General features: G+C 43.8%; 1 protein-coding gene across 2 annotated transcripts in view; it reads right to left on the minus strand.

Moving 5' to 3' along the window:
* THRAP3 (thyroid hormone receptor associated protein 3) overlaps positions 1 to 18905 on the minus strand; it is a 29105-nt gene that overhangs the window by 9746 nt on the left and 454 nt on the right. For both annotated transcript variants that reach the window (XM_031043256.2, XM_031043257.2), the window contains exons 2-5: positions 15577 to 15641; positions 10294 to 10379; positions 4354 to 4515; positions 355 to 1266 (exon numbers count right to left, since the gene is read on the minus strand). In XM_031043256.2, the coding sequence (XP_030899116.2) occupies positions 355 to 1266; positions 4354 to 4490 (1049 nt within the window). In that variant the 5' untranslated portion in view covers positions 4491 to 4515; positions 10294 to 10379; positions 15577 to 15641. The remainder of the gene's footprint in view (positions 1 to 354; positions 1267 to 4353; positions 4516 to 10293; positions 10380 to 15576; positions 15642 to 18905) is intronic.

The following is an 18905-nucleotide window of genomic DNA, read 5'->3' on the forward strand; positions in this document are numbered from 1 at the left end:
CAGTTAAGATTTGATTACATTTTTCTAATCTATAATATCTAATGCAATTCAAGAATGCAATACTATAAAATGTCTTTAAGTGGAAAGTAACAGAGAAATGCAAACTTCCAGTGGGCACTGTTAAACTGCCAGAAAACCTCCAGCACACCTTCAAGTGTTCACAAGCTATGAACACTTTAGCAACTATGCAGGACACAAAACTAACTCCAGCTTTCTACAACACAGGGCCAAAGAGCTGGCACCCTGCACACCCTGGGGCTCATTCCAGCTGGGGCCTGCACAGGGAGAACCCTTGCAGTGCTCCTGGACAGTGTCTACACAGAACCACCACAGCACAACACACACATCACTTGCCTTTTGGAGAAGGCTCCTCCTCCAGGAGCTGAGGCTTCCTCCTTCTGAGATGCACTGTAAATGGAACTGACTGGTGTTGGACTTTTACACACAGGACTCTTCCTTGTTGGGCTCAAACCTGCCGAGCCATGGTCAAAGGGACTCTGATGAGAGCCTGCCTGAAAGGAGGTGCTGCTGCTGCTGCTTTGTAAAGCAGAGCTCATCTGGGATGGGTTGGACAGTGGAGGGCTCGACTTTTGCAATGGACTTGGCCGAGGAGAACGCCGCCTCACCACAACTGACTGGAGAGGGCTCTTTAGTGCAGGACTGCGTTCCCTTGGGCTAAGCTCAGACGCAGAAGCTCTTGACGCTGAACTTGTACCATAGGTGGTCATCTCCTGCCATGGTTTTGATCCCTCAGATGCCTTGACATCTTGAGCCACTGCTCCTGAAAACTGCTGCTCCTTAGCCTCGTCTCCTTGGTTATCCCCCGCAGGCTGAGATGCCCGGTTATCCTTGGAAGATGACTTCTTCTCCTTCCCAGATTTACGCTTCGAAGACTCCACCCGGCTGTGGTTTGAGGAGGACCGGGAAGAGGAAGATCTCCTCGACCGATCAGAAGATGACTTATCAGAGTTCCTAGAACGACTTCTAGACCTGGGAGAAGGAGACCTCCTCTTGGGGGAACGGGAGCGCGACCTCCCTCTCCGGGGGCTATACGCTTGGCGGTAGTTTTGCCAGTTTGACCTGTAATTCCCATATCCTCCTCGATTATACTGGCCCCAGGGATAAAACCCTCGATTTCGGCCTCGAAAATAATATGGTCTCCTGTAGCCTCTATTATGACCTCGGAAATCCCGGCTCTGATAGACTCTCGGATGGTTCCTTTCCCTGTTATGAGATGGAGAATACGATCTCGAACGGGACCTAGAACTGAGAAAAGAAAATTACACAAATACATTAAAGTTTATTCTTCTGTCACAACTTTTTATGTGAAGTTTTCTAGAAAAGTAGCTGAAAATGGCATTTCTCAAGTTTTAAAACTGATTTCTTTGGTTTGGCCTCGTCCAGTTGAGGTATTACACTTTGCCCTCAATAAACTGCTGTGGAAAGAACTCGTATCTGTGATACCACCAAACAAATATTCAGGATCACAGTAGAGACCATGATAACTACTGCTTAGTTTTTCCTGGATGCACATGGATGTCATCCAGCTTGAGGAAAAAAGTGACATGTTGCAAACTTCCAGCCCTTTACAGCTCAAAGTCGAGGCTCAAAAGGTGCAGCCCTTGCCCCAGTTCAGAAGCTGGAACTCCAAACAAGTGGGACAGCAGATGGATGCACTCATTTCCAGGCTGAGGCCGCAAGATGGCACTGCTCAGTGTCCCACTCCTAACCCCATAGGAGAACACTCAGAACAAAACTGAACCCAAAACCTGTAAGAATAGAGTCAAGTGGCAAAACATCAAAGGCTCATCGGTCCAGTAGTCCCCCCCATGCAAGTTCTGGAGCTGCAGCTGTGGGGCTGTTTAAAAGCTCAGGATTAAATGCCAGCCTTACATTATTTCACAGCTGTTGGAATAAGAAACCTGCTGAAAGCCTTTTAGCAAATTTGCATTGGTAAAACAGAGAAGTGTCCAAACCAGTACAGTTAAACAGAGAAAGCCATTTTTCCAAATGGAATTTGAGTAACTAATATTCACTGAAACCATTCCCACTTTCCATTTCACTTCTTGGTCTCATTGGTCATACTCCAACACATGTGTACTGGCTCTTTCACAGACTGGCAACGCACAACTCACTGCTGCTCCCTCTCCACTCACACCCCAAGCACCCATAATGTGAGGAAATACAACGTTGCTGTTAGAATTCCTACCAGATGAGGATAAATGCATGCAGAGGTGGACTTCAGTTCTGGGTTTATTTCTTCCACCTATCAAATGCACATGACAGTTTAGCAGGAAACTGTTCATACTGTAGTTACTGCTAGCAAACAGCTTCATGATAATTTTAACATATACTTCACCCTCTGCTTGAAACAACCAAACGAGCTAAACACCCTCTCTGAGACACTTCCTCGCTTGAGCAACAATAAGAAGGAAAAGCATAGAGGCAGATGGGAAAACACAATAGTAATGAGCCCCAATCAAAAGCACTAACACCACATATACTCCTAGTTTCAGACAACTGCTGTATTTGTCCCAGCAAGGGACCTGTTGAATACAGCTTCCCAAATCTGCTCTATCGTTTTAGAGCCTGCAGCAGGGAGGTTTCACTCTGCAAGCCCCAGCCAACGTACATGGCTCCAGTTGTGAAGCACCCACAAATCTTACAAGAGGTAAAATAAAGCCAGAAAGAAACCAAGAAATATTAGGCAGCCTCCAATATGACAATATGACTTAGAACAAACAGCAAACCTACCAAAAGAAGAGTCAAACATTTTGTGGTGCATGCTGAAGTTCATAATAATGGACTTTCATGACAAAATACCACAAGACCTACCTCAGAAGATATCCTAATGCCATACAAGGTGACTTGTCTGTACTAACCGCTTCCATTGTGGTTCTTATTTATAAAGCACGAGTGGATTCAGCAGCAGCAGAGGAAACAATCACGCTTGCACAGGGTGCCTTTGTTTTCAACTGTCAAAGTTCCTTCACAGCTAGGCTGATGTTCCCAAATGACTACGTCTCTTCCAGCATTCCAGCTTCCTTCTGCAAGAACTTGGTTTGACTCAAGTCTCCGCCTCTAGTTTAGTTTTGCCATGTCCTTCTCCCTCCAACTTTACATTTATTACAGCCTCTGCATTTGAAACCTCTCTTTAACTGTTAACAGTTGCATGTGTTTGCAGTCTAATGGTATGTGTTATTAATTAAAGATTAGAGAGACAGCAGCTGAACACCATTATACCCAGTCCAACCGGAATGCCTTTGCCAGCTACGTCATGCCAAAAGAAAAGGAAAACACAGATATCCTGATATCCAGGGAAGACATGAGTCTGATCAGAAGCAATTCCAGGAGGCAAGAAAAACTATTACAAACATTAATGAGCTCTCCAAAGTAACTTTATCCATGAGTTCTCCAAATCTACTTTATCCATCCAGAACAATCACCGCTGTCACATAATAGCAGTATATTAAATGGACATTAAAACTCATTTCAATCAAGTTTTAGAAAGAGGGGAAAACACACAATAGCTGCAAAATCTGGGATCAATTACATTAACAGCTGAAGAAAAAACAGCCAAAGATGTTTAACACCACAAAGGAGCATGTTTTGCTGTGGACCTTCCCAACTCTTCTTGCCTCCTTTGACTATGAAACACACACTTAAACTCTCTCACAGCACTAAAGCAAACGTCTGATCAAAAGCAGAATCTCAAAATGACCTCAAGCCAGGATACAAAGCTAGCATTTTCTGCACTGTGTCCTGTTTTGGCAATTTCAAACATAATCAGTAGTCATGAATACTTTCAACACAGGCAACTGGAGCTCAGAGATTGTCTCCACTTTGCATTAGGGAAAGCCCAACAGGCTATCCTGTTACACACAGCAGTTCAGAACTGCAGAACATGGGAAGAAACCCACATGCGTTTTGACACACACTTCTATTAATATCTTTGAGAAGAAACAAAGTACAGAAGTCTTCTCTAAGGGACCAGCCTAAAAAGGCCTTTAACAACACCCCCCTAACAAAATGAACTATATTAACCAAACCACCTTCTGATTAAACTGTACATTACAGGATCTCTTCATATTTACACCACGGAAGAAGTTATTGTTCACCAAAAACATGCTACAGAGAGCAGATTAAGAGCTCAAAAGAAGTATCTTGACAATTCACTCTCCTAGCTCATTGAAAACACTTCAAAACAGTTCAGGTTGGCAGGCAACAGGATGCTATCTGTCCTAGAATCTAGTTAAAGTCTTTCCCTGGAAAAGCATTAAGTGACAAACCATCTGAGCAGGGCAGAGAGGAAAAGCAGTTACACCCTTTGGCTCCAGAGCTGCAGGCACTTACCTAAGTCTGCGCTTTCTTGACCGTGAGACAGACCGAGAACGGGAGCGGGATTTGGAGAAGGATCGTGACCGGGATCTCGATCCCGACCTCGAACGGGAAGAGCGGGATCCAGATTTGGACTTGTTAGTTTTAGACATCTTTGCAAGCACCCGTCAGCTGCACCTGAATGAGAAAGGGAAAGGATGTGAAAAGTGAAGTCGGATTTGAGAGGCCACTGGCAGCCTGACCAACTGACATGATACTGGGTAAGACTGGAAATGCGAATGCTGGAAGTGGCTGCCTAAATAACAGATGAATGGTGGTGGGCTCAGAATAGAAGGTGCACTTCAGGAGGAAATCTGTAAAAGGATAACAGGCTTTCACCTCAGAGTAATCACAAATATGAGTGCTAGAGTTGAAAGCAGCAAGTTAGTGCAAAGCCCAGGAACAGGCAGAGGCCACGCTGCTCACTCAAGCAGGAACATCTTTAGACAGACAACCCATTTCATTTCAGTCACATCACTGTCAACAGAGCAAAGCTGGTTTAAAGAACAGTGAGGAAACCCAAAAGGCTTACCGTCAAAAAACCAAAAACCCAACCCCAAAGTCTTCTCTAAATGCTCAGGAGGGAATCATGAACACAAACGACAATCCAGGATTCAGGAATACAATCCTGTTTGCACAGGTCTGCCTCGCACTGAACACTCAGGTTAAACCCTGGCCGTTACGTGTCCTGTCTGCTTGTGGAGCTCCTGCACTTGCTAAGATCAGTTATCAGTGTGTGTATCATCCAGGGAGGAGCTCTGCTGCAGCCAAAATAATTCAGAGGTCCTTCCAAGTATTCACAGACACCAAAGAGCTTACGCTGTGGCATTAAATGGCTCTGAACAGCTATAATTATGAATTGAAGCACGTGTCCAGGTAAAAAGACCCTTAAAAGATGTTTCAGGGAATAGTTTGAGCATGTAATTGTTTCACTTACACCTCACCTGATCTGTTTGCTTGTAAACATCGACTTTGTATCAATGAGCAAGACTTCCTAATGGATTTCCATTACCTTAACTCCAGGGGAAGAAATACTGAGGACTATTAAGAGGGGGTTGTGTGTGTCGCAGGGTTTACATCTGAAGGTTGGTACAAATACTGATGAAATCCAAGCTGCTTTACTCTTTCAGCCAGATTTTCCTGTCAGCATCCAAAAGAATCAAATTGGTAACACAGCTCTGCAGCTTCTGACAAGGACCTTCACAGACCTTCCCCTTCCTGCTGCCACCAACCCCCCCAACCAGCAGTGGCTGTGGAAGCAAAGCCAGCACGCTGGAGATGGGCTGGGAGAGCTGTAGTGCCTCTTCCACGCAGCCATTACAGTGCTTCTCAGCTGTAGTTAATAGCTGACCTACTTCAGCCCTGGATCCAGCCACAAACAAAATTCCTTACAATTTAAAGGTTGATCATGCTGCAAAATGTGCTCCAGCTTTGGAATCCCTGTTGGTTCCAGGATAATTCTTCAGCTTAAATGGAAAATGCTTTGGCCCTGATTTGGCAAGGAGGAAGGGACTCCACTCCTCAGATTAAGTTCCCAGACTCCTTCCTACTTTCATTCCTAGAAATGGGATGTTTCAGCAGTGGGCTGGGAAAGAGACTAAGTGGTAGTTTGAGACGTGTTTGGCTTGTCGAGTGTTCCATACTAGCAGTTGGTATCAAGATCTCTGCAATTCCAGAGGCAGCTGATGAGGCTAAGAAGATAATCTGCTCTCTTTACAAATACCTGAGTTTCATTCAGAGGATCAGAAGCAATTTATTTAGCATTTAACAGAATTCCTTAGGAATTTCTACAAGAAATTACATTTTCTCCCAATCAAACTCCGTAAAATATTGCATAGCTGCAAGTAGTCTGGGCAGAGGAAAAAGCCATCAGTGTACTGGCAGATTTACAGTTCTGCTTCTATCTGCACATGCTCAACAGCAAAACTGCACTTCTTGTGTGCACCACAAGTCGCTGGGATGGTCCAGAGATCAGGCACTGGAAGTTACTTTAATTACTTATTTCAATGGCTAAAAAGCATCTCAAATCATGACATGAACAAAGAGGCGTTCGGAGAGCAAAGTGCCAAAACCTGAGCATCTGTGAAACGACTGCTCTGCAATGCTCATCGCCTGCACTCCAAGAGGGAAGAAACTTGAGACTGCTCTGGGAATTAGGTAAAGGTTTGTAAAGACAAGATTTGCATTAACTCAGTATTGCATAAAGGTTATCCACAAACTGCAGCAGAAGTGACTAACAAATCCAGAAAGAAACAAGGAGCTATATTAGGACAATTTTATCCTTTTTTCCCCCAACTACTGATTAAAATAGAGCTAGAGAAACCCATCAAGTTCTGCTGCTACTGCATCCATTTTAAGCACATTCCAGTGGCCTGACTTGCAACGTCTTCACTTTGAGTCACTCTCCAAAGCCAAATTATGTATACGGTGAGCAAATATTCCACCTAGTGCCAGGGCACTTTCAGGAACAGGAACAGGAAGCTGGCTTTTATTACAAAAACCATGTTACATGTTCCTGTTCTTCCCTTTCACCGCCCTAAAGGTGCAGTATCCATCCAACTGAAGTAGTTTAATATATTCCACACTAGAAAGTATGCAGGGAAAAAAATGTGTGTCCTCATAGTTGTTCTATTAGGAAAGAACAATAGCACCAGGGATGAAAATCAAATGCACAGTCCTTTTTCAGGGAAAGAATGGATGAAAGGATCTGAACTGCCTCCCTGAGTCAATATTATTGACACATTAAAACCGGGGGGGAAAAAGCACTATATTCTGTAGAGTTATTATAAATATATCCCATAAACTGTGTAATTTCAGGACAGCTCTCTACTGAGAACCCTGGAATTCAAGAACAAACTACACTTTCACATATCTGTAAGTTACCTTCATTGACACTGAACTGTACTGCTTGAAATACCTTACTAAACTAACATGATTAGAGCTTTCACCACTGTTCTCCTCTGCTGCATCTCTTCTGAAAGAACTCATTTTTCCACGAAAAAGCACATTCTTAGAGCTAACCCAGCAGTGCAAAAGTGGCAACAACTCTCAGTAAATCCTGAGAAGGCCCAAAAAAAGACTTTAAAGTCTCACTTGCTTTGGGCTGTTGAAGTCTTTGTATTTCACTTTGAACCACGGCACTTACTGGCCAAACACAAGCTTGGAATGTGTGACGTGTGCCAAAAGCTCTCTTGTCATGGAAGGGTTTATCTTTGTCAATATTTTTAAAGCTGATTCATTCCTAACAGCTGAGGTAACTCCTCCTAGAATAGAAACCGAGTTGCTATGGTCTATCAGCACCCAAAAGGTTAAACAAACTCAACGTTGGAGTCATTTCAGCTCCCCTGTGTCAACACTGCAGTTGTAAAGGCACTGTGATACACATCTAGTTGTTCTAAGAATTAATGACTGACTCGGATAAAATGTGTTCAGCTGGTAAGCAGAAAAAGCCCAACTGTGCTGAAAGAATCTGTTCTTATAGAACACCCCAAGGAGTACTCTGAGTTTAAATGCAGCAAACTGTGAAAGCAATGGCAGCTGTGATTACCTCCCCATTCAGATCTCTCCACCCACCAAGATGCTGTGCCCCCAGATCACAACTGCATCCAGCCCCACAGAGCTCACAGGGGAGGATGCTGCTTTTTGAAACTCTGGAAAGTAAAATGTGTCTGCTCCTGAGGGGGGACTGCAGCAGAAGCATTCACAGTGCTACAGTGACTTGTGGTTAGCAATCTGCTCTGCTACAAGTCGTATTTCCTTCCTGCCTACAGCTACACAACCACCTTCCCATGACACCGACTCCACGTCTACCTTAGAAAGGACACTGGTGATCCCTGCTGCCTGATCCAGGTCTCCTGGAAGCACTGCCAGGAGTTTTCAGAATGGGGGCTCTTATGGTTCATCTTCTCTAAAGCACCACTTCCAAGAAGAGCTTCCCAATCAGTGCAGCCTCACATCCCAAAATACCAGCACTGATCCCAAGTGTGTCGAGTTTAAAAGTGCTGCTAAAGCACTACCCTACTGGAAACCAGACACTTGACAGCTTGTTTATCTGCCATAAAACTAGACTGTGTAACATACCTCGTAATTCAACACACACCAAGTCTCAAGAAACAATCTGTATTCCAAACTAGTTTGCTAAATGCACTGCTATGACACAGATTTAAAAGCAGGTGCATTTACTACAAGCCAGATCTGAAATCACTGAAGCTGGTCAGTGGAGCAAAGAGTCAATCTAACAACCAGTTGGTTAGCCTGCTCAAAGTGAATTGACAGTGCACTGAACAGCAAGACTGAAACTGGGAAACATCTCTATACGATCTTAAGGTCCTTTCCAACCCTAACGTTTCTATGATTCAACTGTTTTGAGTCCTTCTTCTACAGATTATGGAAAGTAAAGGCAGAGGGTTTGCTTGGGCTGTGCAAGTCTTTGATACCAATCAGTAACTGAAGTGAATTTGACTTCTCACAGGAGAATATTGCCACATTGCTGCTATGCCCCTTCTGGCATCAAGGATTTCCCACCCTGATCCCAAAGGCACACAGACTCTTCAAACCTCTTTCTTGTGAAGTAAAGCAGAGAACACAAGCTGAGCAGTTCTGCACATTGTTTTGCCAGCACTCACAGAAGCTACTTCATTCTGGAAGTTCTTGAGCTGCTTTAAAAGAACTTTTTTGCCATGCTACAAATGGTGCCTTTCAGAGAGAGAGACTCTTACAGAGGTGGCAATACAGTAGAAATGAGTTCTACTCAAGAACTAAAAGACTTCTGTTATCACAAAACTGTTGTGAATCTTTAACATCTACAGAGAAAAAGCAATAAAGTCCTGGTTTCTAAGGATCTTATCCAAACAGGACCCATACTGCTAATTGTAAGCAACAAGTGTCATCTAACAACTGGAGACAAAGGCCAAAGTCAGCCCTCTTTGATGTTTAACCTTTGTGGATGGATTTCTGCAGATCCACTTCTACTCCTTAAAAGAACTAGAATGAAAATTAACACAGATGTCTCTCAGGATATTTCTGTCATTGTGTACTTGGACTAATTACTACCTTAGCAACAAGGCCCATGTAGAAGGTTCCCAACTTGCCAATGCACTGAATTACTCATCTACAACCTAAACTTACTCCATGCTATGACGGAAGTTACTACTGTTCTGCTTTATAAGAATACTCTTAATCCAGGTTAATTCTGTGACCCCATTCATACAAGCCCTGCTGACAAACACGAGGGGGTGTGCGATGGAGAACCAACAGCCTGGAAGCCCCTCACAAGAGTGTTTCCCAAAATATGGAGGCAATTTCAAGCAGCAACGTTTGCCTTCTCTGTTTCTAAAGCTCCACGGCAATCCAGCACACCACTCAAAGGTGAAAATGAGAGAACAGCAAATGCTCCTAGGAAGCCACCAGAAGGGACTTTGTTCAGAGAACAAACTTTTCTCATGGAACACTGCCAGGAAAGTTAATGTTTTACCTGTTTGAAGTCTCCCAACAGAACTCACCTCTGCTCCACAGCAATGAAAAGAAGTCACTGTCAAGAGTCTCTTATTGCTGGACACTTGCACAGGTACCACAGCTTCAGAAATTCATTATTCAGAATAGTTATGGAGAATTTTTATGATCACTTCTTCCAGGAATCCCACATTATTTCACAAAATTGATCTATTTTACCTTTATATTTACCAGCTATTTGGAAAGAGAAGCCAAAAACATTCTAAGATATGAGGATGAGTTCCTTCTTCAGAACCTCATTAATTCCTTTTTGCACAGCAACATTAGCAATGAAAAAAGAATTCAACTGATACAGGTCAACTTGCTGTATGGCCAGGATAGGAGGGATATAAGAAGGCATATTCCAAATCCCAAAACAGGCAGTTTTAGCACTTTTGAAGGTGTTATTTTCTGTTGTGTCCCTACCTGCTTGAGCAGGTTCACACCTTGCACCCTGCAACAGTCAGGTTTCACTGTCTCAGCTCTGTCAGTTATGAAATCAGGAAGCAAACCTGAAATGAGAATAAAATGCATTGAAACATCTTTGTACATACAATGCTGTACCTGCTGCCACCCCTGATCAACAGGAGTCGAGCTTCCTTAAGCAGTCATCCAGTGCTGTACCCAAAATGGCCATCGGAGCTGAAGTACTTCGAAAGAGCACATACATTGCAAAGGTTCATCACCCACTTCACCATGAATATTCATCATGTGCTTTTATGAAGAACAGAGTTTTTTAAATGGTTATTCAAGCTTTCACAATTTTAAGTCTACTTATTCCTTCCTCCTCCTCCTCCCATCCCCTCTCCTGTTACATACACGCTAATTGCTACCATTACATCTGTATAGCTGTATGGAAGTTAACTTCTCTCAGCTCATTTATACAGTCTTACTGGATTTGGGACTATGGATTTTCCCATATTGTCAAAAGAATCCACAAGCCAAGAGAAACAATTGTTTTCCTGATAAATTCATGCAGCAGCATATCTCCATCTTCCAGGGGTGCCACCACCCCACAGGGAGCTCATTTGACAGGTCTGCAGTTACATTTCAGTGTCCTTCCATGCACTGCAAGAGGGGTGCAAGGTTTAAGAGAGAAAACAACAGTAAACACTCATAAACCACTTCATGTTATTAAACCTCTGCTCTAAGAGCAAGAATGTCATTTACTCTGGTTCAACCATAAAATAAACTTCTTTAAAGCTATTGATTTCTTCATTTACTTAACTGAAAAAGGATTCAAGGCTACCTGAAGATTAGACTTTCTCTGGAATGGTGATTTCATCCTATTCTCACCCAAGATGTTTAGTGTGCTCTAAACCATGCTTACCAGTCTTTGGAAATAGCCAAATAAAGAACACCACACCACCGACTTGATGCTGCTGTTGTCATATCCATCCATCTAAACCTCCACAGAAGAGAGAAATCCTGTCTTTTACTTTAACAAGACCTTTGACTTTCAGACTTTCACAAGGGCTACTAGGAAAACATAACTGCCAGAACCTCCACATCCTGCTTTGTGGTAAAACACTTGGTGTTTGTGGGGGTTCTTCTGCCTCTTCCCCAGGCACCACCATTCCCACTGCACACAGGTGACAGCCAGATAAACAGCTGAATTCTCCTTTGTAGAACTCTGTTCTCATGTTTAGAGCACCACCACAAAAATAATGAACCAAGATGCAGACAACAAGCAAGAAGAGCTAAACTTTCTTCCAGATATGGAAAGAAAAGCAGGAAACGTGCTCTACGCTCTCTGCTGGAGCAGAAATCATAGTCCAGGAGTTTCTTATTCCAGAACACTGTACAGAACATTTCTATATGCCAAGACTTGGGTCAAATGCAGAACATTTCTTGTTTTCACAATGCCTTTTTCCAGGAATTTGTTTCCTGTTTCCAGCTGGCCTCTGTTACTTTATGACTGTCTCTTTCCATCTTCCACTCCTTTCTTGAAGTCTTTCAAGCAGGACTCATCATTATTTCAGACCTTTCACAACAGATGTTAAAGCAGAACAGAGCCACCACAGAAAAGCCACCTCACAGAACGTTACAGCTGAAATCACTCCCTCTCCAGCATGTCGAGGATTGCTGCACCATGCAGCACCACACTTGCCAGCTTAGAGACAAACACAGCAGAGGTGTCCCTACCAGAAACAGCAGTTGATTTGCCTGTAATACCCTGAGTAAAAACACTAGGAACATTTGGAACCAAGTTGAATAGTCTATGTGCATACCTCAGAAGCGTGCCCAGCGCTGTGAAACCCGTCACAGTGGTTTCACTTTAGCAGAGTGTTTACAAACCAGTCACTTGCAAATATTAACTGGTTTTGTAAAAGCATCTGTAGAAAGCTCTGCGTAATTGTGGTAGGAAAACAACAATGACCTTGTTTCTTTCTGGCCAGCATTTAATGAAACTGCTATGGCTTGTTTTGTTGTAAGACCCAAAGCAAACAAGATAGCATCTCAGTAGAGAAAACATTCCTTCCTGGGCACCTTGACACCCATTTAGTGTTCACCAGCACAAGCATGCAGTTTGGGTGAAGCAGCCCAAGTGCTGCAGTATTTGCTCCTGACAGCTTTCATTATCAGGGAACAAAACCATTAATTCTCCTTCAGCTGGCCCTACACTTCCTAATCCTGAGCTCCAAAACCCAAACAAGATTAATTCGTTCTAAAGAAGGGGGGAAGAAATCCCACAGAACATCTTACGCTGCATAATAAGGCAGCAGCAACCACTACAAAAGTACACCTAGAAAAAAGTCACAGAAATACACAGTAGAAGGAGTTTATTTCCCACAAAACAAGCTTTTTAATGCTTGGATAAGATACCTAAAAGGCTTACATCAATTTAAACAGTGGCGCCCTTTGTCCTATCTGAGGAACTGCCTTTTTACAACTTAAACCCTCAGAAGATAAAAATTATTGCTGATTGACCCTATATCTCAATTCATACTTCACAAAGATATCCAAGATACTGCAAAATGCTGGCACAAACAGAAGTGTCAGCACTGTGCTCTCTTAGAAAGAAAGAAAATTAGCTATTGATAAACAGTAGAAATTGCATAATCCAGGCCTAGCAGAAGCAGGAAATCTGATCAAGCAATTCAAACCCCAGTCCTATAGGTGATCTTGTAATTCACAACCCCCTAAAAGTCACTGGTTTTGTGCATTTTTAATTCTCCTCCCTCCCAGAGCAGTAGAGGAGGTAAGTGACACCTGCAATATTATCTAGTAGTATACTAGTTAAGATACAATAACAAACTGTAGGAACTAAAAAGTGTCAAAACACAAGAGTAACTAACTGTCAGCATCTTCTAAAACTAATTTCAGCACGATCTTGTTTGAATAACTCCCTACAGCACAGCAGTTGCACTGTGCCCAGTACCAAACTGCTACATGAACACCAAACACCACCAATATGGCAAAAAATGGTTTAAAAAGCCAAATGTGACCTACTGGGCTCATGTAAAGAATACACGCAATAAATTTGGTCTAATGTAGCACTTCCTCTTGCACTTGGGCTTAATAATACATTTAGAAAGAGCAGCCGGACAGTGGTGTCAAATCAGAGTGAGTTTTGTTTTCTAGACATGGATCTAACAAAGAATAGAAGAACTGTTATTTTCCTTTGTGCAGCAAGTGCCCCAGGAGGATATTTCTCATAGCACACATGAATTCCCTGGAAGGAATTGCAGCCCAAGCAGCACTTGCACCTGTTGAGGCTGCCACTGGCAGCTCATGCAGAACAACCTCCAAAACCTGCCTTGCTCCAACCCACCCATGGCGAGCACAAAGGCACATGACATCTGCTCTCCCCTTGCAGGTCCCAGACCTATTGCCTTTATCAAAAAGCAAATCAACCACAAATTCCTACATTAGCTTAAAAGCTGAAAAGGGTATTCCTGCATCCGTGAAGTTTGACAACCATCGATACACTGCAGTGACCTAAAGCTCCTGCTCTAAAAGAGCAGCCCAGAAGCACGACAAACGAACCTTGCTATGCATGATAGCTATGTAAAATCTATTTCCCAACAAGCTTTGGGCTGCAGCTGCATGAGGTTTTGCTGTGAACTTACTTGAAGTGGAAAAAAGTTGCTGCTATCTGCGTGTCAGAGCACACTGGGAGCGCCAGCAGTAACGTAGAGAGTACAAAAAGCACATGGTGGCTTTGCTAGTTTAGGAATCAAAGTCTAATCATCTCACTTTCTACTGAATTCTTCCCTTTCAAGCTATTTTCTGGTGCAAGATCAAACCTGAATGGTCTTGATAGCAACAGAGCACTTCAGAAGCAGAAAAAAGAGCCACCTGCTTAGCTCCCATTGCCAGCCCATTGGCCTGCAAATTAAATGCTACTTCTACATCAAGCAGTTCAAATTTCCTTCGGGTAACAAAAAGCAGAACAATTTCCCTTTCTAGATCAAGCATCCAATGTGTGTTTTCGGGAGATTAAGGACACAAGTTCCACTAAAGCCTATGACTACACCTACCAGCCTCCTTAACAAAACTTTTCCTGGACAACACAGCTAAAACTAAAGAAACAATTAAATAAACCCAAACCAGTGTGTTTTATTTTAACACATGCCAAGCACGCTGTGGGGAAACAACGTTCTGATTAATCTGCCACAGCAAGAGAGGTACTAATTTGTCAGCAGCAGTTCCAGCTTCTCTCTAGTCTGTATGCTTTTAAAATTCAGATTATTTTCCTTCACACAATTAAATTAATCCCTAAAGGAGTTTAACGTTGAGCTCCAGCTCTGGGTTCTGATTAGAAGCAGGTTCTATAGAAGGGTTGGAAGACTAGCTACAGGACTGATTGTACAGAATGCAGTGCTCAACAATCCTTCCCAAAGCATCTGGCCAGCTCGACACACCAATTGATGACTTGAATTTTGATCCTAGTTCCCTGATAGAAAAGTATTTTCTGTATCTTTGAGCTTAAAATGTCCTGTGTTGGCGTTCAGTTTAGTGACAGGGAGCTCGGAGAATACAAATATGACAAAAAGCTGCTTAGAAACCTGGATGGTTTTGTTACAAGTCAGGCACTTGGATCTTTTGTTAAACACAGAAGAAAAACATCCATAATAACAAGAGGAAAAAAAACAAACCAAAAACCTTTTTCATCACCTTTTTGCTTCCAAACCTATCCAACCTGGGAAGAGATGAGCAGAAAAATCAGATGCTTCTCTGAAGAACCCAGCAGGTTCTGCACACCAACATCTCCTTTATTACAGTGCCCACAATGCACTTCCAAAAGCGTGGAAATAATGTAAAAAACAACTGAACTGAGGCTCTTTGGAATATCTCCTGAAATACCCAGTGCAGTTGCAGCCAAAACTGAATCTGTCCTAACTAATTCCTGCTCCTCACACATTTAACCTATGGAAAGACAAACTCCAGCAACTTGCATTTATAAGCTGCAAAAAGTAAAATCATTCCCATGTTTATTTTCAAGACAGTGCTTGATTTCTCTCTACCTTAACTTGAATCTTGTAACCTCAGAGGAAAATAAGGAAAATTATTTCCCTAACTTGGTGTAACATTAAAAGTTCTTTAAAATACTTAGAAATCAGAGTTATTGTAAGCACAAGCCATCAGAACATGCTACCCCTATACTCTATTGAGCTATGAAACAGAGGTAAGTGCTTGCCCATGGAAATCCTGTATGTATGGAATAATCTTATTCAAACAGTTTTCAGTGCTGTATTTCCATACCTTGAAAAAGTCTCCCATCAATGATGTTTCTGAATCTGCTTTAATAGAAGCGACTGAACTCTCACCTAAGAAAGAGAAAAACAAATTTAAGACAACCAAGATACTGGCAAATTGTCCCATTTTACAAGCACAAGGAAGCATACTGGTTTCAGCCATTCATCCCAGCATCACTTCCCAGTAAAATAAGGCTGACAAAATTACTTAATCAGATAGTGCATGCACAGATCCTTAGCTCAGGAAACCGATCTCATCCACAGCCCTATAGGAGCAATTAACTGTGATAATCTACACAGATACACAGGGCCTGAAATAAGCAGGTACACAATGCTCACAAGATATCACGTGTGCAGCCTTCTGTGAACTTAACATCATTAATACAGAGCCTAATTCCCCTGAAAACAGGATTTCAGCTCAACACCCCCTCAAGCCATCACCTTTGGTGCTCTCAGAGCAGAGAAACCCCTGGGGTTCCTTGCCACGCTTTCCCTTCTTCCTTTCACTCAAGCAAAGGTAAAAGGGAAATGCAGGCAGCAGCAGGGAGGACTGCTCAAACCCTGGTGTTACAGCAGGGACTTTGGGGGGGTTTGTACAGCCACCTCACACTGTAAATCATGGCAGGCTAAAAATGGCCTGGTGACAAATGTGGAGATGAAATTATGAGCAGTCCATTTGCTCTTGTATTAAAGGAGTAGTAGCTGCGGAGCAGGGCTTTGCAAAGAGGCCTTGCTCTCCTGCAGCAGAGGACAGGGGGGAGATGGACAAAGTATTTGTATATGGGATAGGCAAAAAGGACACTGACTGAAAACTTCCTTAGGAAAGGACACACACACCATCACCATCACCCCCCCGCAGCAGGGCTGGGTGTCACCTCTGGGTGCCAGCATGAGTCCTTCTAATGGACACCAGAGCTTCCGGTTACCATGGAGTGCAACAGCGCAAACACCATTCCCAGCTGGCATGAAATGGAATCTCATGATTTTACTATTCATAGCTCTGACATGATAAAGCTAAATTAAGCAGGCCCTCTTCACTTTCTCAAACCTAATAGCAGTGACTACCTCCACTGTTTAGCCCCTGCCAATACTCTCATTTCACTGGGAAGAGGGGAAGGTTATTTTCCTTTATGGCAAGAGAGACTCCAGATCCACAAACCAGCCTGTCATCCAGAAACAAAATGGCACCTACTTGTTCCCAGGCATCACTTTGACTCCAGCAGGATCAGATGAGTTCTTGTGCTGAATCTAACACCTTCTCCTCATCTTGGGACCCATTATAGGAACCCACAAAGCCATTTTCAGCCATGCTCCCAGGCTTGCCCAGCAGCGAATGTTTGCTGAACCAGAGTCAGGCCAGGAAGAAGGGTCAGCTCAAAGCACATATTTGCTGTTATGCACAAGGTCAGACCTTGGTGCCTCCCCTTGGCTGTTTACACAGCCTTGCAGGATTACCTTGCACAAGCTCTCCAGGGAGCCAGAACACTTTTTGCCCTCTTTCAGTGCCTGTGGCCTAAACTATATGGCTAAATAAACAGCAGGAATCCTGCCACACAGAAGAACTCCCTGTACCACTGAAAATCAGAGGAAACCATACGACCTAAACCCCACGTTACTGTACTGGCACATCCAGCTCAGTATACTGTAACCTTTTCCAGATATGGAAAAAAGTTCAACGGCTATGGACCTGCTTAAACTATTAAGTTTTGACATGGCAAATTGTCATTTTGCAAACACAAAGGCCAGAGAGCTAAAAAAAGTACAAATAATCAAGCTTCTGCAATAAACTGCACTGTTCTTTTAGGGAGCCAGTGATACAGCTACACAGTGAGCACCACAGTTTCACACTGAAAAGCATCCTCAGGCTTAACTAAGTTTGAAAGGCTTCAGACTAACTTGTGTGTGCCCCTCGCTGTGCCTGCTAAAACATGAACATTCATAGCACAGAGGATATAAAACTATAAAGTAGGACCTAAACAGAATGTAGACACAATCATAAGGTCCCAGGCTCTACAGAGGATCCCATGTCACAAATCCATGCATTTTAGATAGCTCTCTGCAGTAACCGCATCAGTTTATCCTCTTATCTGCTGTTTGATTGTGTCACAAGGTCAGCCATGTGCTGAGCACCTACAAAGTGCCAGAGCAAGAGGATGAATGGGCAAATGCTCCAGAAGAAAGCACTGTTGTGCTTAAACACTGATTTTTCCCCTGTCTCTACAACATGCTCCCTTAAAGGCAACCTGAGAGGCTCAGCTTTGGAGCGTCTCTTTTCAAACGAATGCAGGTTATGCAACAGAAAGCCAAGGAACAGATCTCCTCTTCAGCCACAGCACTCCAGGGCAGCGGCCACACAAAAGGCACATTAAAAACACACCCAAACCATCACGTTGGCCATGCCACAGCCACTGACATAACCACCTGCCTGTGCTCCTAGCGGGAAGGAGCACTGCAAGCGCCCTTTGCAGACAGTAATTGGATGATTTAATTGAGCTCTCAGGAAAGAGCATCCCGAAAACGTCCATTTGCTGATGTGACCCTGCAGCCTCTCAGAGGAGCTCTGTGCTGCCACTGCTGCAGCAGCAGCAGATAAAGGCTCCTCTCCATCTGCCCATCAGCCGTAAGACAACTTCTAAGGTTTTCCACACGGTTTTACCGATTATTCCAACAAATCTGTTCTTACTCCACAGCATCTGCCACATTACAGAAATGAGTATCCCACCTCTGCCTAGTCCCAAGCAAAAGCCGTTGCACACACACCACCACCCACTGCTCGTCTAGGGCATCCTCACTCACTCACACACACAAGGGAACAGGAGTTAAGCTGCGCCTCCCAGAGCTGCTACATGGCTTATCCCAAACTTATCGCGTCACCTTCTGGCACATAAATGCACTCGGAAAGTAACTCGGGAGGCAATTACAGTAACCATTACCTTGTGGAGACTTTGGATTATACTTATAGAGACTTCAAACACGTTCACTCCCTAAACAACACGAGTGCAGGAAACAAACCCTCATGCGCCCGGTGAATGATGCAGGGCTCACACGTGTCTGTGCCACCGCCAAGCCCATTCCACCGCCTTCCCCAACCCCACTTCCACACCAGATGCAGAGTGGGACGCGTGTGGATGCGCCCATCCGGCTGCACCGAGCAGCACACGGTGCCGAACGGCGGTGCGGCCACCCTGCGAGAGCCACAGCCCGCGGGGGCTCCGAGGACGGCGGCAGCGGACACAGCCGTGACCGGAAAGAACCGCTGGGGCCGGCCCGAAGCGAACGAGGAGCCCCCGGGAACGGGCGGAAAGCGGCAGCCTGCGGGAAGCGGCTGGGCCGGGA

This window comes from Melopsittacus undulatus, chromosome 14 (genome assembly GCF_012275295.1).
Source record: "Melopsittacus undulatus isolate bMelUnd1 chromosome 14, bMelUnd1.mat.Z, whole genome shotgun sequence".
Lineage (NCBI taxonomy): Eukaryota > Metazoa > Chordata > Aves > Psittaciformes > Psittaculidae > Melopsittacus > Melopsittacus undulatus.